A 23,890-nucleotide genomic window follows, 5' to 3' on the forward strand; every position below is an offset into this window, starting at 1 on the left:
TCAATTAATGTAATACACCATATCAACAAATCAAAGCAGAAAAATCACATGATCATCTCAATTGATGCAGAGAAGGCATTTGACAAGATTCAACATCCTTTCCTGCTGAAAACACTTCAAAAGATAGGAATACAAGGGAACTTCCTTAAAATGATAGAGGGAATATATGAAAAACCCACAGCTAATATCATCCTCAATGGGGAAAAATTGAAAACTTTCCCCCTAAGATCAGGAACAAGACAAGGATGTCCACTATCACCACTATTATTCAACATTGTGTTGGAAGTTCTAGCCAGAGCAATTAGGCAAGAAAAAGAAATACAAGGCATCAAAATTGGAAAGGAAGAAGTAAAACTATCACTGTTTGCAGACGATATGATACTATACGTAGAAAACCCAGAAAAATCCACAACAAAATTACTAGAGCTAATAAATGAGTACAGCAAAGTAGCAGGCTACAAGATCAACATTCAAAAATCTGTAGCTTTTCTATACACTAGTAATGAACAAGCTGAGGCGGAAATCAAGAAACGAATCCCATTTACAATCGCAACTAAAAGAATAAAATACCTAGGAATAAATTTAACCAAAGAGACAAAAAACCTATATAAAGAAAACTACAAAAAACTGTTAAAAGAAATCACAGAAGACCTAAATAGATGGAAGGGCATACCGTGTTCATGGATTGGAAGACTAAATATAGTTAAGATGTCAATCCTACCTAAATTGATTTACAGATTCAATGCAATACCAATCAAAATCCCAACAACTTATTTTTCAGAAATAGAAAAACCAATAAGCAAATTTATCTGGAAGGGCAGGGTACCCCCAATTGCTAAAAACATCTTGAGGAAAAAAAAACGAAGCTGGAGGTCTCGCGCTGCCTGACTTTAAGGTATATTATGAAGCCACAGTGGTCAAAACAGCATGGTATTGGCATAAAGATAGATATATCGACCAATGGAATCGAATAGAGTGCTCAGATATAGACCCTCTCATCTATGGACATTTGATCTTTGATAAGGCAGTCAAGCCAACTCACCTGGGACAGAACAGTCTCTTCAATAAATGGTGCCTAGAGAACTGGATATCCATATGCAAAAGAATGAAAGAAGACCCATCTCTCACACCCTATACAAAAGTTAACTCAAAATGGATCAAAGATCTAAACATTAGGTCTAAGACCATAAAACAGTTAGAGGAAAATGTTGGGAGATATCTTATGGATCTTACAACTGGAGGTGGTTTTATGGACCTTAAACCTAAAGCAAGAACACTGAAGAAGGAAATAAATAAATGGGAGCTCCTCAAAATTAAACACTTTTGTGCATCAGAGAACTTCATCAAGAAAGTAGAAAGACAGCCTACACAATGGGAGACAATATTTGGAAACGACATATCAGATAAAGGTCTAGTATCCAGAATTTATAAAGAGATTATTCAACTCAACAACAAAAAGACAGCCAACCCAATTACAAAATGGGAAAAAGACTTAAACAGACACCTACCAGAAGAAGAAATACGGATGGCCAAGAGGCACATGAAGAGATGCTCAATGTCCCTGGCCATTAGAGAAATGCAAATCAAAACCACAATGAGATATCATCTCACACCCACCAGAATGGCCATTATCAACAAAACAGAAAATGACAAGTGCTGGAGAGGATGCGGAGAAAGAGGCACACTTATTCACTGTTGGTGGGAATGTCAAAGGGTGCAACCATTGTGGAAGGCAGTTTGGCGGTTCCTCAAAAAGCTGAATATAGAATTGCCATACGACCCAGCAATACCATTGCTAGGTATCTACTCAAAGGACTTAAGGGCAAAGACACAAACGGACATTTGCACACCAATGTTTATAGCAGCGTTATTTACAATTGCAAAGAGATGGAAACAGCCAAAATCTCCATCAACAGACGAGTGGCTAAACAAACTGTGGTATATACATACGATGGAATATTATGCAGCTTTAAGACAAGATAAACTTATGAACCATGTAATAACATGGATGGACCTAGAGAATATTATGCTGAGTGAATCCAGCCAAAAACTAAAGGACAAATACTGTATGGTCCCACTGATGTGAACGGACATTCGAGAATAAACTTGAAATATGTCATTGGTAACAGAGTTCAGCAGGAGTTAGAAACAGGGTAAGACAATGGGTAATTGAAGCTGAAGGGATACAGACTGTGCAACAGGACTAGATACAAAAACTCAAAAATGGACAGCACAATAATACCTAATTGTAAAGTAATCATGTTAAAATACTGAATGAAGCTGCATCTGAGCTATAGGGTTTTTTTTGTTTTTGTTTGCTTGTTGGTTTGTTTGTTGTTGTTGTTTTTTACTATTACTACTACTTTTATTTCTTTTCTTTATATTAACATTTTATATCTTTTTCTGTTGTGTTGCTAGTTCCTCTAAACCGATGCAAATGTACTAAGAAACAATGATCATGCATCTATGTGATGATGTTAAGAATTACTGAGTGCATATGTAGAATGGTATGATTTCTAAATGTTGTGTTAATTTCTTTTTTTTTTTCTTTCCGTTAATAAAAAAATAAAAAAATAAAAAAATGTAATAACCTTCTATCTTGTGGATGATTCTCAAATATTTGTATACTGAAGTGCCAAAAGCAAAACAGAAAAATGGTCATATCCAATAAGGAAGGAAAGTGTGGAATTAATGCTACATATCAGAGACCACAAGTGCCCTGGCCTGGCCTAGAGATGATTTTGTATTAGCACTTTAAGAAGGAATATACTAGGGTCAGAGTGGGGCGACCAGTAGTATTTCTAGGTACACTTGCTATCCAGTTATGTATTCTGAGTTGTAAAGGGATACATAACTGCAAATGTCTTTCAAATAATTTTCTTTTGGTGCTAAGAATAAAATCCATAAATAAGAAACCAAGCTGGTATATCTAAGCAAGATAACTTTGCCAGGACCTTTAGTTAGGCATTTTGGGGGTAAAATCAATCTTGTCAAGTAGCCGTCATGTCTCTTTTGGGTGATGAAAAAGTTTTAGTAATGGAAGGTGGTGATGGTAGCACAGCATTATAAAATTAATTAATGCCACTGAATGTACACTTAAAATGGTTACAATGGCAAGAGGAAGGAGGAAAACCTCATCTCTAGCCACTGAATGTACACTTAAAATGGTTACATGGCAAGAGGAAGGAGGAAACCTCATCTCTAGCACTGACTTGGAAGGAAGTGTTTCTGTTGTTAGACGTATCTGGGTTTTTTTGCTATCAAGAAACTTGTTGGGAGGAATGAGAACTTTATGGGAAAAAAAGGGTTTTGGATGTTCTCTCTCTCTCTCTCTCTCTCTCTCTCTCTCTCTTTCTCTCTCTGGGTTACTTTGCCAGGGCAGGAACGTGGAAGTACCTACTCCGAGATATCCCAGTACAATGCAGAATTCATGGCTTTTTAACTGCTTCCTCCTCCATCATCTTGCTATTTTAAAGTAGACTAGGGAGATCCCTCCCTGGAACAGACACTAATTCTTGGTCTAACCAAACGTGTCCACCATTGGAACTGTGAGCCCACGGACCAGTGAATTTCCTTCCCTTAATACACAAACATATGCTCTTTTGGGTGATGAAAAAGTTTTAGTAATGGAAGGTGGTGATGGTAGCACAGCATTATAAAATTAATTAATGCCACTGAATGTACACTTAAAATGGTTACAATGGCAAATTTTACGTTATATATGTTACCACAATGAAATTTGAATTTTAACAACCACACTATTAACTCAAATGTTATGAATCTTCAAATTATTCACACTTGTAAACAATCTATGCAAATAATAAGGTAGCCAAACATTTTATGATGTTTTACATTCTATTTTTCAGTAGTGTCATGTATTTAGTTCCAATTAAACTGTTTATTAAAAAAAAAGGTAAACATGACCAGAGATATCAAGTTTCCCAATACCAAAATGTTTTAATATTCTTTCCTACCTTTCTTGCTTCTTCAAAATCCAAGTGTTCTCACTGTAAGCAAAAACATGTGGGTAAGTTCTTTTCAAAAACTGTTCTCCCATACAGTCCTTATAGTTTCCTGATTACAAAAGGAACCTACACAGCTACCAATGGAGAAGTCCTTCAGCACACAGCCAGTGAGGCCTGGTGGGATGTGGTATGGCAGGGACATGGTGATGTCATGATGGGGTGGAGAGATGGTAGTGATGGGTGCTCTCTGCAGGATGCATATCTGGGCCCTGGGGCCTCTTGGGTGCAGTAGACCTGCTGGGTCCCCTGAGCTGAGCATCTGCCTCAATGAACGGACTGTGAAAGAGGAGAAGAGTACCTTGGTTTGTCGGCTGGCTCCAGCAGCTCGAGGGTGCAAAGAAATGTCATGAGTTTCAGTCTGCTGTTTAGCAAAGTTCACAAATACCTGGAGATAAGAACAAAGCACAGGTCGGTAGGGTTTTCCTGAAAAACTGCTCCCTCCACCCACCCTCCTTCCACAGTTAGCTACAACCCAGTTGGAGTGGCTTGTGGCCTGCCCACAAGAGAATTGTTTCTCAAAATCCTAAATTGGGCCAGGGAAGTTCCCTACAAAGGAGTCAAAGGACTTCAGACACCAGAGCTTGGAGTGGCCAAGGCTAGGCAAGGCTCTCATCCCAGCAGGATCCTTCTAATTCTCTTAAAAAAAAAAAAAAAAACCTTTAAAAAGTAAAAGGTAGGAATGATTTCTAAACGTTGTGTTAATTTCTTTTTTTCTTTAATTAATAAAAAAAAAAAGTAAAAGGTAGTTGTCCTGTTTTCTGTTCTTCATGTAAAATAGACAGGGTGGCCATTACTCGCCTGTTTAAGGCTGACAAAAAGATGCTGATGAACAAGACCCTCAAGGGGGGAAGTGGAGATCTGCCTGTTTCCACCTGCTTGACTGGACTGTCTTTAGAAATGTGTATTAAAACCAAAACAAATGTGAGCACATGTTCATCAAAATTCAATGCACTGTACACTTAGAAGGGGTGTATTTTATTATATGTAAATCTGACACATGCATTAATTTGAATTAGGTAAAAAAAAAAAAGGCCACCTCCACAAACCATCAAAGATGACATCAAACATCACAGCACGTAGTGGAGAAGGATTATGGATAAAAATCAATGAAGTTTGCTGATGATTAAAATATTGTTAAAAAACAATCTCTGACATACCAGCTTTTACCCTAATGGACAGAAGGACGGGTGTTAAAAATTATCCCTCTTGTGTCAGTTCCAGCCCACTTTGAGCATTCTGGCCTATTTCTCCTTGGCCCTGGTCTGCCTTTGGCCTGTCCTGGGCAGACTTGCCTGGTCCAGCGTGGTTTGTGTGACTGAGTACTCCTCGATGAGCAGGCTGTCCTTGTGGGAAATGAGCAGCTGGAAAATCCTGGCCAGGGAGGAGGAGGAGACCTGGAACTGGAGCATGTTGTAGTGCCTTTCCCTCTGCACACTGCCTGGGAAGTTCCCCTGGAAGAACTGTTCCACGGGATTCAGGTCGGGAAGCAGGTCCTTCGGGGATTTGATTTTCATGGTGACGATATAGCCATCTCCAAACCTAGGGGTTGCACACAGTGTAGCACAGGCCTCTGTTAGTGGTTGGGTCTGAGGCAATCCCCAAAGAAGGAATAGAAATGCAAGGGATTAAAGTTTGTGTATGTTTAAAGCTAAGAGAAAAAAAATGCATGATAATTCCTCAAGATATGGTTTGATACCAGTTTTTAGGAGTCTAAATATCTTTGAGATGAAGTTGCAGACAAACCTGCTGAAGTCAAAGGTGACATTAGCCCCATGGGGTGATCACAGGCTCACTGGTAAAGACTTGTGGGGTCAGTGCACACTCAGTGGTGGCAATGGCTGACTGGGACTTCATGCACTGATTGCAGGTGGAAGCAAAGATTTGGGAGGGCAGCACTTGCAAGAGGAAGCTTCCAGAAGCTAGAATCAGGACTACTGTTTTTTCTCTCATCCACTCACAGCTGGTCAGCATGAAGAACAGTCTGGCAGAGAGGGTGTGCATAGCCAGCTGGCCCCAGCTCAAGCTTGTATCTGGGTATACTATGTCAGTTCTAGTTTATTTCAGTGCTCTCCATGATCTAGTGTTGTCCCCCTCCTTTAGAGTGAGATACTTTTCACCGTTTAGCTCTGGAAAAGTGACTGTCCCTCCACACAGAAACACTCCTCTCACCTGCTCTACCACAGGGATATTGAGGAGTTGGAGGGAAAAGAGGGGGCACATCCACTTCCCTAGCAGCTGGCCGCAGGAAGCTGCTGAGACAGGCCTGATCACCTCACAGGTCCTTGCAGACATCTATGCAGTTTTCAAGCTGCAGTTGCTCAAGAAATCAGGGGTGAAATATCCTTTTACCAAATGCAGCTAGTCTACTATACCTTTCTCTCAAACATTTATCTGCCTTGATGAATATGAGGATGTTTACCAAGCAATGCACGTCCACTGGCCCATCAAGATTAAATCCTCGGTGGAGATAAGGTTATGTGCTGTTCTCTCAGCAGCCAGCATGGTAACTTTCCTATTCTGGCCTCCCAAGGCTATTTGTTAAATAGATGAGTGATAACTATAAATCCAACCTTTCCTAGTTTATAAAGCACATCAGAGTTTAAAAGAGCATGGCACTATTATGATAATCTTAACTGGTTTCCAGCTTTGGCAATAAATTAACTGTTCACCACAGTTTACAATGTATGAGTACAGGACTAACTCAGGATCACCGGCATGGCTAGTTCATCAGTAGAGTACACGGTCATTAAACCCACAAGCATACAACAATCTAGAAAGGAGAATTGATTCTCAAGCCATTTGGCCTCCTAATTATTCTTACTTAGATTGTGGGCTCTTATTAAATAGGTTATCCAGTCCTATTTAATGGACTGTTAGGCTAAGGGGTGGGATAATGGAGCAGTGGCAGGGACATGACCCTCTGTCATCACAGCCCGCTCTGCATCCATCCTGGTTGGAACCTCCCCCACCCCCACATGAGGTGCTGCAAGGCTTTGACCATAGACAATTAGCCCAGTTTAGAAGCCTTTCTTACCAGAATAAGGGCTTTCTCCAACTGCTGCTGCAGAGGGATTCCCCAGCTACCACCTGCCTCTGCCCATGGGATAGGAAGGCAGCAGGGCCCTCCCAGGAGTCAGCAGAGAGCACAGCGCCTGGCCAAGCCCCACAAGAGGTAATACAGGTGTGCCCCTGCCATCTCCTTACCTGTACTTGAGGTGCTGAATGGTGCCCAGACACTGGAAGGCACCCTTCACCATGATGGCCAGCCGGGTACACAAGGCCTCGCATTCTTCCATGCTACAGGCAAGAGAGAGGGGGTGAGGGAGTGGGGGAGGACCCCTACCCACTCTGCCTGAGCCCCTGGGAAGCTCTTGCCTGTGGGATGTGAGGACCACAGCTCTCCCTTCCTTGATGATGCTCATGATGGTGTTCCACAGCATGCGGCGTGCCTGGGGGTCCATCCCTGTGGTGGGCTCATCCTGTGGGGTGGGAGAGAGGGCAGAGGGGCTGTGGGGTTGGACTGGCCTCTCCTAGTTACTGCATTGCCCCTTGGCTGACTCCCTCTGAGAAGCTCTGGTCTTTCAGGAAAATGAACTGACAGACAATACACATAGCCACTCCCCAGTGGGATGAGACACGGGGTTCCCAGGTGCAGGGGAGGGAAGGCGGGAGGCTGGATAAGAAGAGTAAGGAGACACAATGCACACTTCTAGACATGTTTCAGCCCGTGAGTGGGTTTAAGTTGACAAAGGCAATGTAAATTATCCTTAAAAGAAGAAAGTAATTATATCTGTAAGGAGACAGGGAGGTGGTCCAGGTGAATTTGGGCTTCCCTTCCAGTCCTGTGACCCAGACTGTCACAGTGGCAATATGTGTGGCTTCAGTTTCATCCAAGAACTGTGTTATGAATTGAATCGTAACCCCGCCAAAGCTATGTTTGAGTCCTAACCCTCAGTCCTGTGGATGTGATACTATCTGGAAACAGGATCTTTGAATATGTTGTTAAGATGAGGCCAAACTGGATGAATGTAGACCCTAATCCAATATGACTGGTGTCCTTGTAAGAAGAGAAAATTGGACGCAGACAGAGATGGAGGAGACTGCCATGTGACAACTCGGCAGAGAACACCGTGGATTGCTGGCAAACTACCAGGAGCTAGAAAGGGCAGGGAACAAAGTCTTAGGGACTTTGATTGAAACATGACCCTGCTGACACCTTCATGTTGGACTTCTGACTTCCAGAACTATGGAGTCAATGAATTTCTGCTTTTTTTAAAAGGTACTAGTTTGTGGTACTTTGTCATGGCAGCCCTAGGAAACAGAGACAAGCTATGATCCCAAAACTGGCTGATTTACTAAAAAATGAGCAATAGAAAACAGTCAAGACTAGAAACAAACTACTACATTTTCTACATGTGCTGGTGCAGAAGTTATTTTCCCAACCACACAGATACAGCTCTTGGTTTAAACTCGTGGGGTCTCCGGTGCCCGGAGGTCTTGGGACCCCTCACCAGCAGCACCAGCAGTGGGCTGCCAATCAGCGCAATGGCTGTGGAGAGTTTTCGCTTATTGCCCCCACTGTAGGTGCCAGCCAAGCAGTCCGCATAAAGTGAGAGGCCTAGGCTCTGGATACTCCAATTTGTGACCTGGGGGAGAAAAAGAAATCCTGTTTGGGGAAGATAAACAAGCAAATGACCCAAGCCTCCACCAAGTCAAAGCCTCAGCTTCTCATCTCACACCACCAGGATGACAAGACTCAGGTGGGCTGAAACAGGCCATCTACTGGCTTACATCCTCTACCTCAGGCTCCTTTCCACTCTGCCTTCAAGCCCAGTAGGGCTCAGCCAGTTCAGTACCCGTTGGTACAGCCCTTTGGCATCTGTCCTTCAGCCTTGTAAAGAGCGAAACAGCTCTTCTCACCATTGCCTCAAACTATGACTAGGGATGGAAGTAGAGTCCAAGGACCGGTTGAGAAGATGGTGGGTCCCACACCTGTTAATTCCACACCTCAACATGACCAAACCTGAGGTCTTGTTTTGGACTCATGAAGGGAAAAGAAGTCAAGATGGCCACTGCTTTTCCTATATTTTCTTAAACAGCAGAATCAAAGCCAATTTACTGGAACCTGGGGTGAGGAAAGAAAGGCTGCTATTGCAATCAGTAAGCACCACTCAATGTGGGAGGTCCAGCGTTCATTTCAGCATCTAACAAATACTCCCTGAGTACCTTCTATGAGCCACGCACTGTTTAGAATGGTGAATATAGCCATTGCCTCTCTACTGACACTTGGGGAGGGTGCAGTGATAGAAAATCAAAATAAACAGAATAATTAGATTATGACAGTGCTTTGAAGGAACTCAACAGGCAACTATGATAGAGAATAGCAGGTGTGTGTGTTTGTGTGTTTGTGTGTGAATAAATTCAATGGAGACAAGCCCACCAGGCTTTGTTACCTATTGTACCCTTTACATGGAATGTTCTTCCCCTAATGTCCATATGGCTCACTTTCTCACCTCCTTTAGGTCTTCACTCAAAAATCGCCTCTTCTGGAAATCCCAAATAGCTTTCTAAACCTTGTGCTATGAAAAGTCTGAGGCTGTCACTCAGGATTTTACTGGCTTCTTATTTGACTTATTAACTTCTTCACTAGCTTAGTGTATACTTTACTACAGTCTACAGCAGGTTTGGAAGCAGTAAGATTCAAAATAGGTGGTACACTGCTAGAGGAGATTCATTTAAAGCTTTGCTACTCAAAATGTGGATCCATAAGAGCAACATCTGCATTACCCGGGAACTTACTAGAAATTTAGAATCTCAGACCCCATTTTAGAACTGCCGAATCAGAATGTGCATTTTATCAAGATCCCCAGGTAATTTATAAGTGCCTTAAAGTTATAGAAGCACTGATTTAAAGCAAATTAGGTATTCGAAAATTGAGCTGTACGACAAACAAATTTTGGGGTGTGTGTGTGATTAATCATGTTTCCATAAGACCCACGTATTCTTAAAAATAATCTGTTAATGAATATTAAATGACTACAAAGTAAAAAAAAAAAAAAAATCGCCTCTTCTGTGAGGCTGTTCCTGGGCCACTTTACCTAAAAGTGCAAACTCCACCCCAACAATTCTTCCCTGCTTTATTTTTCTCCTAAGGACTTTTCACTCTCTAATAAACTATATATTTTACTATTTATCCATTTATTGTCTGTCTTTCCCACTAGAATGTAACTCCACAAAAGTATGGATTTTATTAATTTTAAAAAATGTTTTATTTGGAAATTGTTTCAAACCTACAGAAATGTTAAGAACAGTAAGAACAGCACAAATAACATTCCCATACACCCCTTCTTTTTCTCTCTTTCACACACACACACACACACACACAGAGTTTTCTTTCTGATCCATTTGAGGATAAGTTATGCATCATGGCCTTTCACTCCTAAATACTTCAGTGTGTATTTCCTAGGAAAAGAGATAATCTCTTAAATAATCATAATATAGTTACTGACATCAGTAAAACTAACATTATTATGAGACTTTAATCCACCATTAATAGTTTGGTTTTGTCAATTGGCCCAATAATTTTCTTCATAACTTTTTTATCTCCACTATAGAATGCAATCTAGTGTCAGGTATTATTCAGTCATTATGTCCATTTAGTCTTCTGTAATCAGGAACATTTCTATAACCTTTCTTTGTCTTTTATGCCTTGATATTTTTGAACAATATGGTGTCAGCTTTAATAGAATGTTCCTCATTTGGAGTTGTCTCCTCATGATAAGAGTCAGGTCACACATTGCCAATCAGAATACTACGTGGGTGAAATTGTATCCTTCTCCAGATATCACATCTGGAGGCATGAGATATCCCTCTGCTCCTCACTGGTGATGTTAATTTTCACAACCCAGTCAAAGTGTCATCTAATTTCTTGATTGTATTTTTATTATGTTTTCCCCTCGCAACTAACAAGACATTTGTGGGGAGACACTTTTAAACCATACAGATATCCTGCTGCTCATAAAAAATATCCCTTCAATTTAGCACGCATTCATGCTACTTGATTTATCCCTTTTTACTATGATGGCTGCAAAATGCTGATTTATCAACTCTAAAACTTCTTTCACACACTATAAGTTGACTCTCAGCATTTAACTATATCAAGGAACCTTCCTTCTCTTCTGTTTATTTATCTATTTATGAAATGAATGGACTTATGAATTCCTATTTTTTCCCAACGATTCATAATTCAACATGGTGTTTAATTATGTTGATGTGCAAACTGTCCCATAGTTGGCCATTGGGAGCTTCCTCAGACTGGTTTCTATGTTCTTGTGACATGTCATATATAAATATATGAAAATTATGCCTAAAATTTCTGGCATAATAAGATGTTTCAGCTCATTTTATATCTGTGTTGGCCCAGTGCTACAATCAGTCATTTATCTGAGGAGCCATGGTTTCTTTACGTAGGGAATAATATTAGAGTCCAAAATGTGGGTACTGAGTGTGCTCATTGCTACTGGGATATTTTTGCTTCTTGTGCCCTTTCAGAGGACCAAGATAAGAAATATATACATGCATATAAATGTATGCATACGCAAACATACACATGTGCATATACATATACATCTTATGTGTAATATATATGAGCATATCTACATCATGCACAAACACAAATGTATAGAAATATTTTAGAAACCATGAGTTCACAGTGGTTTCTCCCATTCTAACCCATCTCTAAGAGGTTCTTTCTTGCCTCCCCCCCACCCCTTCCAAAATTGCTTATTCCTTCTCCTGGTGTGAAAATTCTGGCTTCCAACATCGACGATTTACCCATTTGCTCAATTTTATAACACATGTAAAATGGTTTTAGGATTGCTTTGCTGATAACACTGTAAAAAACAAGTATACTAAAAAGATCTCAGAATTTGTCTATAGTTCCCTCCACCAGTCTGAAGGTATATAGTCAAATACTGTATCCATCCCTTATTTGTATTAGTTCTTTCTTTTCTCTTTCAGTGTGATTGTGGTATTCATTTGACTGGGTTATTTTGTTTCACTTTGCTTGAAGTGGTTAGGTTTTGTGTTTGTTCTTGTTTTCACCCCCTTCCCATACTTAATAATTTAATTTTTTTAATATGTAGAACATTAACATGCTTCCAAAAGTCTGAACTATATGAAAAAACTAACTGCAGAGAAGTGTTATCTTCTCCCATCTCCCTTTTGCCTCATTTCTCTCTTATACATCACCAAATTCATTTTTTTCTGGTTTATTTCTCCTGTTTTTCTATTTGTAAAGATAAGCAGATACAAGTATGTATATTCTTATTTTTCCTTCTTTCTTACATAAAAATAAGCATTCCACATACATTTGTTTCAACTTTGCTTGTTTCCCTTAACAATATCTCTTGGAAATAGCTCTGTATCAGTTCATAGAGATCGTCCACATTCTTTTTTACAGCTGCATAACACTGCATTGTTTTTATGTACCATAAATTATTCAACCAATATACCGTACTTGAATATTTAGATAGTTTCCAATATTTTGCAATTACAAATGCAGTGAATAACCTCTGCATTTTGTAATGTTGGAAGGGGTATTGCTTGGGATTGCTTGGTCTAAAGGTAAATGCATATAGTTTTTAGATGAGAGTGGGATTTTTTTTTTTTTTTTGGTCTATTTTTTCACTGCGATATCCTTAGCTCCTAGAATAGTACTGGGCACACAGTACACAGTCAGTAAACATTTGTTGAATAAATGAATGGATACTGATTCTAGATGAATTTTCTTTTATGAAACAGGCTTATGGTTTACCAAACTCCAAAGGGGCCACAGCAAACCAGTCTTTACCCTCTCAATTTCCTCTGCTGGTACACCTCGAAGCCGGGCATAAAGGTAAAGATGTTCTCGCCCTGTGAGCAGGTCATCGATTGCATCAAACTGAGGACAATAGCCCATGTTTTGATGGGCATCAGAAATACTGGTTAAAATACTGCAAGAAGAGAAAAACAATTAATGAGTCTCCTTCCCAGAGGGGTTACTAAAGAGCTAGGGCAGGAGAAACTTCTGCCAACAGACTAAGGGAGCTGTCTTTTCTCCTGCTTTGCTTGAGAAATGTCACAACTTTTGGGAATTTAAGCAGGGGCCCTTTGGTTAGAAACTGGTGAGCTTCAGGAGTCCTGAGTTTTGCATCCAGTCAGATCCTTCCCAGTTTTCAAGACTAGGATAAATTGAATACCTGTTACCCAAGTCATCTTTGTTTTTTTATTGGCTCACCTCACATGCAAGTTTAAAAACAAAGGGGGAATCACGTTTATGAAAATAATCCTGGTTTTTCTCCTTTTCAGACATTTAAGGAGTAGCTAGAGAAGATATGTCTCTCCCAACAAAAGTAAACTTTTCCGTTCTTCTTTGTTGGCAGATACAGTAAACAAAAGGGGAATTAATCAGATCACACGGAGCAGGAGTCAGGTGGGGAGCAGGGAGGGAGTGGGTTGGGTACTTTCAAGTCCCTTTAACACACTCTTCACCACTAGAAAATATATTGCTTTAGGAGGGAAAAAACTGCCCACAGACTATGTGGTCTAACATCCCCCCCCCCCCCCTTAGGGCCTATGACTAAAGACTGCATGTAATAGGTTGGGGAAAAGAGAGGTCATGTAGTCCCCACTGTGACAAAAGCTACCTCACATATGACTGGGCACCCCACCCAGAGAAGCAAGGAGGCTTCTTTGCCAAATTCAGAAGAGTTACCCCACCAGACACTCCCAATCTTGTGACTTAAACCTTATAGTTTTTCCTAGCTTCTAGTCCAGCTCAGTTTTATCTTCTGGACATCAGACTTGTGTCTCATTTGGATTATGGCTTGATGTCTCATGGTAAACTCCTGTTGCATCTCATTCCTGTCCCACCATGACTCATTCTGCTATCATCATGAAGTCACCTGCTGGGCTGCAGGCTATGCTGGATCTGCAGGTGAAACAGACCCAGCCATGGCCTGCTTCTACCTCTGCCAAACTCTTTGGCCAGGGAAGCAATTCCATACTGTCTGGGCCAGTGAAAAACGCTTAGGACTCCCTCTGCCCCATGGGGCATTATGCCATGCAAACAGTGGCCCTTGTGAGGCAAGGTGAGGCAAGGAGGCCCAGTCAAGAAGATGCCATGTCAGAAGTGCTTGACCCACTTCAAAACCAGGGCAGGGGCTTCTGGGCATATCTAATGTGTACAAACATTACTGTTTAAGGAGCAGCAAAGAAAGAGGCAAACAAGCAAGGCTTTGTCCTGTCCCTTAAAGGACTAGTTGGTCAAACATGACTTATTACACAGTACAGTCAGTAGTCACCGCCGCCCCCCCCCCCCCCCAAATCCAAGAGCACATGCCTGTTTTCCTTTTATAGTCCTTGGCTTGGCAATGCCAAGCACCAGCACAGAAGAAGCCATGCAGATAAGGGCTTACAAGTGCCCTGCAGCCCATTTCCATCTAGAAGTCTGAGCCAAAGGAAAGATGCCTCATCACAGGGGTTTTTAACCTGGGACTCAGGATTGTTGCGGGATCATGAATGTGCTTCAAGCTCCATAAATTCCTTGAAACTGTTTGCAAGTTTGGGTGGAAGTGGATAATGGGGAGCAACAGTGTTTTTTCTGGAAGAGGATGCAAATGTTCATCAGACACTCAAAGGAGTCCATGACTTTTAAAAGATTAAGAACTAGTGACTTAGTGCTCCCCCAAACTTTCTGAGAAAGGAGAATACGCTTAATAATTGTACTTCAGTTCATTTTTTCCAAAAAGTCTATGTCTTGGAATTTTTTGGATCATGCTCTCCAGAAGGTACATTTCTCTACACAGATCTCTCAGGACCTCAGAGTTCCCTTCAGATACGGGATCTGGTGATCACCCTCCCTGTGCCCCTGGAGCAGGGCAATGGCCCAGGCCTTGTGAGAAGCAGAGTAGGACACTCACCTCTTGCCTGCCACGGTGGCATCACCTGAGGTCACTGTGGTGTCCCCAGTAAGCATCTTGAATGTGGTTGTTTTGCCAGCACCATTCACTCCCAGGAGGCCAAAGCACTAAGACAGAAAGCCAGAATTGGCCCCACCTTAACAATGTGGAGTTTACTCCTTTTTCCTTTTCCTTCCTCCTTCTGTTCCTTCCTTCCACTAATGCATTCATTTATTCAGCCTTGCAATATGCCAGGGATGATACCACACGAAAGCAAATAAACCATGGTTCTGCCCCCAAACAGCTTACAGTCTATCAGGGAGAGAAAGATGTGAAACAGATGAGAGCTTTACCCACCATAGGAACTCTGATTATGAACAGAGTTCACTAGGGTTGGCTCTACATGGAGGGCCAGGAAAAGCTTCAAAGAGGACGTGATTTTCTTTTGAGTGTTAAAAGATGACATATTTTACAGGTGATTTACTTGGAAAAGGGCGTTCTAGGCAAAGGGGAAACATAAGCAAGGATGATAGAAGCTATAATGAGTCAGAACTGCATGCAGGCTGGTTTGATGGGAATATGGAAAGTGAGCTGGAGACAGAGAGATGAGGCTGAGGGACTGGGGAAAAACAGACCGTGGGGGACTTGCAGGCCAAGGTAAGGGGCAGTAACTTCACTCTGAGGCAACATGGAGTGCTGATGGGTTTAAGTGGTGATTGACTGGATTTTAGAAAGGCCTCAGCTATAGTGTATAACATGGATTGGAAGGGATCAAAGCTGGAAGCTTCAAGAACAGTTGGGAGACTATGGTAATTGTCTTAGAGACATGGAAATAGGGGCTGTACCAAAGAAGAAGCTGTAGGGTGGTGAGCAGGGGGTAGATTTAACCGTAGTTAGAAATTGAGGAGGAGGTAACACAATCTCTACATACAGTTCTACTTGGAGAATGAAAGAGGGCTCAACGTTTGGATCAAAGACATAAGTGTTTGCAGTTCCTCCAGCAGGGTTAGCTGTAGCAAAATTCAGTCTTCCTTTTTTCTTTTGATAAACTGGATGTAGGATAACATATGAAAAGTATCTAGCCATATAGCAAAACAGCTATTGCAAGGGATACTCTCAAAGACTGTTACTTAGGACATCCGTAAGCTGACTCCCCATGATTTTGCTTCCTACCCCTCCTTCTTATGAGTGTGAAAAGCTTAAGGCCTTATTTCCCAAATCAAAATATAATTCCCAATGCTCTTTACTCAAGATCTTCTTTTTTTAATAAAATTTTTGCTATGCAGATGACTGTCTAGGATCACAACTCGCTCTAGTGGTGTAAGGCCTGAACTAGGTGTCAGATGATTTGGATTTGTGTTGCCTGCTGTATGATCTTGAGCAGCCACATTTTCCTCCCCAGGCCTCAGTCTCCTTGTTTATAGTTGGTAATAAGACCCATACAAGAAGGCTGTTTTGAGGGTTAAGTGAAATAATAAATGTGACTATTTTGCAAAGCTATGGAAGGCTGCAGAAGAAGATAAAAAGTCCACATCAGCATGTCTGGACATCTTAACAGGTACCAAGAAGGTCTGGGATGTCAGGTCCTAGGGCAAGTGTGTGGTTGGAGAGAGAGGCACATGGACCATTAGCCACACATGGCCACTGCCACTTGAAAGCATGTAGGCTGAACTAAAATGCACTGTTAAGTGTAAAATATACACTTGATTTTGAAGACTGAGAATGAAAAAAAGAATATAAAAAATACCTCATTAGTAATGTTTTATATTGATCACAGTTTGCAATGATAATATGCTGGAAATATTGGATAAAATAAAATATATTAATTCAATTAAATGAATTTCACCTCTTTTCACGTGGCTACTAGAAAATTTAAAATTACGTATGAGGGTTGTGTTGTATTTCCACTGGACAGTGGTGCTTTACAGGGAAGAAGAGACGCGTACCAGAATTGATAATCAGAAGCGCTTTCACGTGTGGTCTGCAGAGTACCCACCTCTCCAGGGCGGACCCCGACACACAGCCTGTCCACTGCTGGGCTGGAGGAGCCCGAATAAATCTGCAAGATGCAGGGAAACCAAATTTAGAACTGAGACAGGATAAGAGCAGGGAGGGGAAGACGGAGCAAAGTCAAAGGATGGTTTAGGTAAAAACGTGTAGCACGAGGAGGTTAAATATTGACCCAGGCATCCAGAGCAGTGCCGTAGGCACCGAGAAAGAACCATGGAGGGTCCCATCACCCAGGAGCTGAGGCTGGGAGCTAACCCACACGGGGCAGAGATGAGCAGAGAAAGATCTGGGAGGGGCTCCCAGTGAGGCCCTGTGCCAGGATGCAGGATAAACCGCAGGAAAAATGCACGGGAATCAGATGATCTCAGAAGACAAGTTCAAAACAGAGATGAAGACCCCACCTAAAATAAGGAAAACTAACTGCTTGCTTGTTCTGCAGAAGGCAGATTACAAAGTTGTGCCTGTGGGTCCCACAGGCATCTACCTCCAAACTAACTCCCTTACCTTGGTCAGTGCATTTAGTCTTAAGATATCAGTTTTATTTCCCCCACTAAGGATTCTTTGTCTTTCTTCAGCCACATCATCGTCTTCATCGATAACGGGTTCCATGGTGGGTTGGGCAACTCTAGGGGAAGGACATGAGACAGGATTGGGATGGGTGGACAGCGTCCTTGGGACTGTCCTTTTCTTACCTTTCTTACTGTCCTCCCACCTCTGCCCCAGCGTGGGCTTCTGTCCTCTAAGCTTGCAGTCTAAAAAGGGCTGCCACCAGGAGGTGCATTAGGCAGAGAAATCAAGGTTCACCTCCAGGGTCAGCCCTGGGTTCCAAACCCAGCCTCCCCATGGGGGCCTCGGCATGTCCCTGAACCTCTCTAACCCTTGGTTTCTTCAACCAGAAAATGGGGGAGGGGCAATAATAGTATCTATCTCATAGGATGGTGGAAAAGATGAAATTAGTTAATCCAGGATAGTAATCCTGAGTTACTATCAAACAAGCTTCCTAGTTCTTCGTGTCCCTTAGAAATAGTGCTGTCATCTTCCTATCCCCTCTCGTTGCCTGGTTACCATTCTGTATGAGCCTGGCTTGACACCCTCCCCCTGCCCCATTATCCCGTTCCCCAGCCATGGACTTCTTGACTCCAGAGACTGCTCCTTGCTTCTCAGGTCCCCTTCAGAGCTAACACAGAGCAGGACTCACTCGACTGTGTTCATATCAGCTTGAAAAATGAGTCTGTTTTTAGTAACACTCCTACCCCCCAACCCCCAGCCCCAGCCCTCTTAAAGATGTGGCTGAAACTCTAGAGGGGGCCTGCAAAGGCTGAGGGACCCCAAGGACAACAATTTCTCACACTGTCTCCCATAACCAGAACCACTTCCAGATCATGTCATTTTATTCAAAGTGTGTTGACACCCATTAGCTTATTTAATCATCAGCACAACACTGTGCAAGGAAGAAGGTGGACTCATTTCCAGTAAATGAATTCCCCATGGATCAAAACCTAAAAACACATCCTCAGAGAAAAACCTCCTCCACCGAAATGAGGATGAGAGAAATGAGCCAAAATAAAGTGTCAGTGGCTGAGATTTCAGAGTCGAGAGGTTATCCTGGAGTTATTCTTATGCATTATATAGCTATTCTCTTTTTAGTTTAAGGTGTATTATAGATGCTAGAGGAAGTGCCAAAAATGTAAAGCTCTGTTCCAGGAGCTATGCTTTTTGAAGATGATTGTATAATGATAAACCTTTCACAATGTGACTGAGTGATTGTGAAAACCTTGTGTCTGATGCTCCTTTTATCTATGGTATGGACAGATGAGTAAAACATATGGATTAAAAATAAATAATAGGGGGAACAAATGTAAAAAATATAATAACAGATGGATACATGGGGAAGAATGTACCTATTGCAAACTATGGACTATGGTTAACAGTAATATTTTAATATTCTTTCATTAACAGTTAACAAATGTATCACACCAAAACTATGGTGGGGAGTGGGGATAAGGGGTATGGGAGGATTTTGGTCTTATTTTCTATTTTTATTTCCTTTCTGGGGTAGTGAAAATGTTCTAAAATTGATCATGGGGATGTATGCACAACTATGTGATGATACTGTGAGTCAGTGATTGTATACTTCAGATGGTCTGCATGGTGTATGAATATATCTCAAAAAAACTGTATAAAAAAATTGGGCGGGCCGCGGTGGCTCAGCGGGCAAAGTGCTTGCCTGCTATGCCGGCGGACCTCGGTTCGATTCCCGGCCCCAGCCCATGTAACAAAAAACGGAGAAACAGAATACAATAAAACAAGAAAATGTTTAAAAATGTTTCCCTTTCTTCCTTCCTTCCTTCCTTCTATCCTTCCTTCCTTCTCTCTGTCTTTCCTTAAAAAAAAAAAAAAAAAAAAAAATAAGGTGATTCATCATGGCAAAAAACAAAAACTAAAAACAAGTCCTCAGAACCGTTATGTACATAAAGTCAGACTCAGAGGAAAGCTGGGGCCGGCAGGGCCTGGGGGAAGAATGGCCGACAGCTACCAGAAATGGAGGGGTCAGGCCCTTGGCACGCTGGCCTCACACGCCGCAACCAAATGACGCCTCTTTCCCTGCCCTGACAACCCGTTCCCCAGTCTCTAATTAGTATAGGGGCCAGTTTTGTCTACTTTCTATTGAATACATCAATTTATTTCCTAGCACTTTGGGTATCCCTTAACTATTGGTATTTGCAATGTTATCATCCAAATTAAAATGACTGTTAATTGCACAAGAAGGATGAAATATTAGTGATCAAAATAATAATGCATTTAAAATATTTTAGGGGTGCGAGGGTAGTTCAGCGGAAGAATTCTCACCTGCCATGTGGGAGACCTGGGTTCGATTCCCAGCCCATGCACTTTCCTGCCCCCCTAAAAAAACAATTCAACAAATGGTGCTGCAATAACAGGGTACTCACATAGAAAAAGAATGAAATGTGACCCCCACATACAGTATGCAAAAAAAAAAAGTCCTCCTGAGGGGGGCTCAGGGGGAAAGAGACACGGGAGGGTGCAGTGGCCCTGCAGGCAGCGGGCAGGCGTAGGCACCTCGGGCCAGGGACACGGGCAGCCTTACCGTCCCTCGAGGAAGAAGCGGTGCTGGATGAGGAGGGTGAGGAGGAAGTACGCCACCCCTTCTGCCGCCAGGGCGACCAGGTTCTTCCCCACCAGGTCCCACTGGAGGGGCTGTGGAGAGCGCGCCTCGCCTGGGAGGGGGGACAGGAAGTGAGTCCGCTTCCGCTTCCGCTTCCGCTTCCGCTGCTGCCCCGCGCCGTGTGAGAGCTGGGGCGACGCGCGGCCCGGCCAGACCAGGCCTCACCCTGACAGCGTCATCTTGGACTCCTCTAGTCAGAGGGAAAGTGGCCCTCACCCTCCTGGGCTCCTCAGCCACGGACACAGAGGCCCTCAGAGCCCTTCGAAGAGACAGGACGATCCCGGCCCAACACGGGGCTCCCGCGCCCAGCCCGGGGCCGCAGCTCGGACAGCAATCCCGGGCCCGCCCCCCACGGCGACGCCCGCCACCCACCGAAGCGGGCAGAGACGTCTGTCACGGCCTGGCCCAGCGCCAGGTCCATGAGGCCCCGGCCCAGGCAGAAGTGCGGGAAGACCGTGAGCAGCTTCCTCAGCATGGCGTTGAGCCTGAGCAGCGCCTGAAACACAGAGAACCAGGCCTGTAGGGGACGGGCCCGCTAGGCCCCCTGCCTGACCAGGGTGGGGTCCCGTCGCCCTCGGGGGGCGGGACAGAGGGAAGGCCCACGGGCAAAGCCATCCGTGCAGCCAGGCTGGCCAGAGGAGGGAACGCCGGGGTTGATGTGGACGTCCTGAAGGACTCCTGAGAGGTGACCCCGGCTTCCTGCAAGCTTCTGGAGGGCAGGGGCTGCTCCCTTCATCTGGCCAAGCTGCGTTTTCCAAAACCAACCATGCCCAGAACTGGACAGTGTGAGAACTTCCCAGTTATTTTCCTTCAAACTGCAGGTGGCTGTGGGCCACAGCAGAAATCTGCAGGGAGCAGCCTTCCCACAGTCTTCCTTGGGGAACTCTAGCAGGCTCACCTGTTAGCTGCACTGGATTTGACCCTCCAAGGCATTTGTCCCCAGGAGACGCAGCAGCTGCAGGGAGCACGGCTGGGGTCTCTTCCCTTTGGTACAGCTGTGAGCCATCGTGGGGGACTCAGACTCTCCCTTCAGCTCTATCTCAGCCCAGTTAGTACTGGAGGGAGCCACAAAGTGCCTCACTCCTGGGAGCTCTTAGCATCTCCTCACAGGGGGCAGCTACCATGATCGGGGGCTGTCACCAGCAGAAAAGAAAGCTGGAGACTCAATCTGAGGTCTGTGTTGGGCTGAGGGGACTTGTCCACAGGTGGCCAGACCCTGCTGTGCCCCAGGCTCGGAGTGTTGGTCAGAGAGCGTCCCTCAAGAGAGCCAGAGGTACGCTCCCCTTCTGCCGCTATTACCTGCTGCTATTAGCAGGAAAGAATGCTCGTTTTTCCTTCTGTTCCCTTTCAGATTCCTACTCTTCTTTGGAAAGCTAGCTCAAATAGTCCCTTTTCTTATAAACCTTCCCAAATTCCATTTGGATGGAAATTCCAAATTAAAAGATCCATTTCTCTCTTACAGTACTTATCGCATCACAATGATTCATTTTTCTTACCTGCCTATTTTCTCTATTAATCCAGGAAGGCAGGAACTGTGTCCTAATTATTTTTGGGTCGTTCCTAAACATTCTTCACTGTGATTGGCTCACAGTGAGCTTGCCTATATTTATTCAATCGGATAATGAAATTCTACTTTTTCTAGGCAAGGCTCCACAAAGATTCTCCTGATCCTGCAGCCCACTTTTTTGGTCTGTTCTGATCTGTAGCATTTTATCATTTTGCTCCTTGGATGTTCAGTCACACACACTGTCTTATGCGATCTCTTGTACCACAGTTTATATCTTGGTATGCAGGTCATTTCCCAACTGGACTTGGAGCTCCTTGAGGGCAGGGCTCATGGGTTACACTTGTTTATACTGGCACATCCATTCCATGCTGAACACTTAGGAATTATCTTTTGACTGAGCAGGGTTGGCAGCTATTAGGATCTGGGTAGTTCCCTGTGGGGTTCTGAGAATTTCTTTGGCTCTGCCTACTTAATAATTTACACAAAAGCAGTAGGCTTTTATAGGGGTTGAGGGTATGGTCTGTAAATGTTGGCTAAATGAGTGTAGCCACAGGAGGAAGAATATTTTTAAGTTGTTTTAGGCTTGCTGTTCAATTATTCTGAAGTAAAACATGCTCTTAAGACTTAATGAGCTGTGAGTCTGTGAAAAAGAAACAGCTTCACGATGTGGCATTTCCAGTCCCCCAGACACTCTGGCCATTGCTTGGATCTGTGCGCTCATCCATCCCTTTTTGGGGTCTGACTTTGACAAGATTTGCCTGTGATGGAGGCAGATGGGATGTCACTTCTTGCTCAGTGGCTACAGAAAGCCTAACAAGATCTGGGAAACAACTGCTCCCAAGAGGTGGTTGGCTGTGGGACCCCAGCCTCAGATTTGCCTTCTCTTCCCCCAGAGGGGCCGAGAGGCAGTAGTGGGGACGGGGGCAACAGTACAGCAGTGCAGAAGTGGTGGCTGGCGCCCACCCTTGGAACAGTAAAGACCTAATAAGGGACGGGGAAGCTTGAAAGGCTACTGGGGCCATAGGCACATGGTGAGTAGGCCAATCCTTGAGAATTTTCTGAGGACAGTTGTGGCCAGGAGTCGATCAAGCACAGCAGGGAGGACTAGGGGAGTGGAGTCAAGACAGCCCTGTTGTCACTGACATTTTGTTTTATTTTTTTTAGGATTCAGATCTGACCTGCTCATTCTGGGCAGGGAGAAGTCTAGAGACAACTAGACTTTGTGGTTCATAGAGAAATGAGTCATTCAACACCATAAATTCCTAATCCTATCCTCAGGATCAACTTGTATATAGAATAGTATATGTTAGTATAGGCTACAATTTATGTAAGAAAGTGGGAGAAACAATATATATGGATTTACATCTCTAGATGAACACATAAGAAACTGAATTACTGTTGCATCTAGAGTGGGGAACTGGTGACTGGGGAAAAGTGACAGAAAGGAGACTTTTCACTCTATGCCCTTTTATCCTTTTAAAATTTTGAAATTACACGAATGGATTACATGTGTATATTTATATAAAACCTAATACCCAAGGTCCCAGAGGCAACCTTGAAAGCAAACAAATCTAAAAGTTTTGGATTATGAAAGGTCAATTTAGAAAATGAGCTAAGACACCCTTGATACTGAGAGCATGCAAATGAACAAGTGACTGAAAGAAAGAGAGAGAGAGAAGGTGAGAGGGAAAGGGAGAGAGAGAAGAAGGAAGGGGGGAGGGAGAGCAGGAGAAAGGAAGGAAGGAGGAAAGGAAGGGGGATTCATCTGAGCACTAAGCTTTCCCAATGCCTTGCTTATCAACACATTCTCTCTAGTATTCTGCCAATTAAACAAGGAAGCCAACAAAGTCATGCTCACCCTGTTATTTTCAAATAATTCCAAGATGAAGGTGATGGCGGTCGTGTTGATGCCGATGAACAGATTAGCACAAGACAAGGCCACATAGGCTGTGCTGGGGACATCAAACAGGAAGGATGCCGGGTACATCATGGGGATGACTGCCCATCTGTTTGAAATGACACAGCTGAGTGGGAGAGAGTTCCAATGTTCGTTGGATCAGTTGTACCTCTAGATATATATGCATATATATATCATAAATATATGACTTCCTCCTATATGAGGTGAAATGCCTGAACAGGCCAGAGACCCAGTGGGATGAAAGACGTACTCCTTCCCATAGTATCTGTGCCTCAATTAAAAATGGAGATAATGCCCAGAGTG

At 43.2% G+C, this 23,890-nt stretch overlaps 1 protein-coding gene across 1 annotated transcript in view; it reads right to left on the reverse strand.

Annotated features, from left to right (window-relative positions):
• Window positions 1-4,038: 4,038 nt before the first annotated feature.
• ABCA4 (ATP binding cassette subfamily A member 4) overlaps window positions 4,039-23,890 on the reverse strand; it is a 157,356-nt gene continuing 137,504 nt past the window's right edge. The window contains exons 38-48 of the mRNA XM_077119351.1: window positions 23,528-23,675; window positions 20,535-20,658; window positions 20,085-20,214; window positions 17,480-17,600; window positions 16,962-17,024; window positions 14,987-15,093; window positions 12,877-13,018; window positions 8,537-8,671; window positions 7,230-7,504; window positions 5,318-5,564; window positions 4,039-4,410 (exon numbers count right to left, since the gene is read on the reverse strand). Coding sequence (XP_076975466.1) covers window positions 4,039-4,410; window positions 5,318-5,564; window positions 7,230-7,504; window positions 8,537-8,671; window positions 12,877-13,018; window positions 14,987-15,093; window positions 16,962-17,024; window positions 17,480-17,600; window positions 20,085-20,214; window positions 20,535-20,658; window positions 23,528-23,675 — 1,864 coding nt within the window. The remainder of the gene's footprint in view (window positions 4,411-5,317; window positions 5,565-7,229; window positions 7,505-8,536; window positions 8,672-12,876; window positions 13,019-14,986; window positions 15,094-16,961; window positions 17,025-17,479; window positions 17,601-20,084; window positions 20,215-20,534; window positions 20,659-23,527; window positions 23,676-23,890) is intronic.

The sequence above is a fragment of the Tamandua tetradactyla genome, chromosome 11 (assembly GCF_023851605.1).
Source record: "Tamandua tetradactyla isolate mTamTet1 chromosome 11, mTamTet1.pri, whole genome shotgun sequence".
In the NCBI taxonomy this organism is placed as follows: Eukaryota; Metazoa; Chordata; class Mammalia; order Pilosa; family Myrmecophagidae; genus Tamandua; species Tamandua tetradactyla.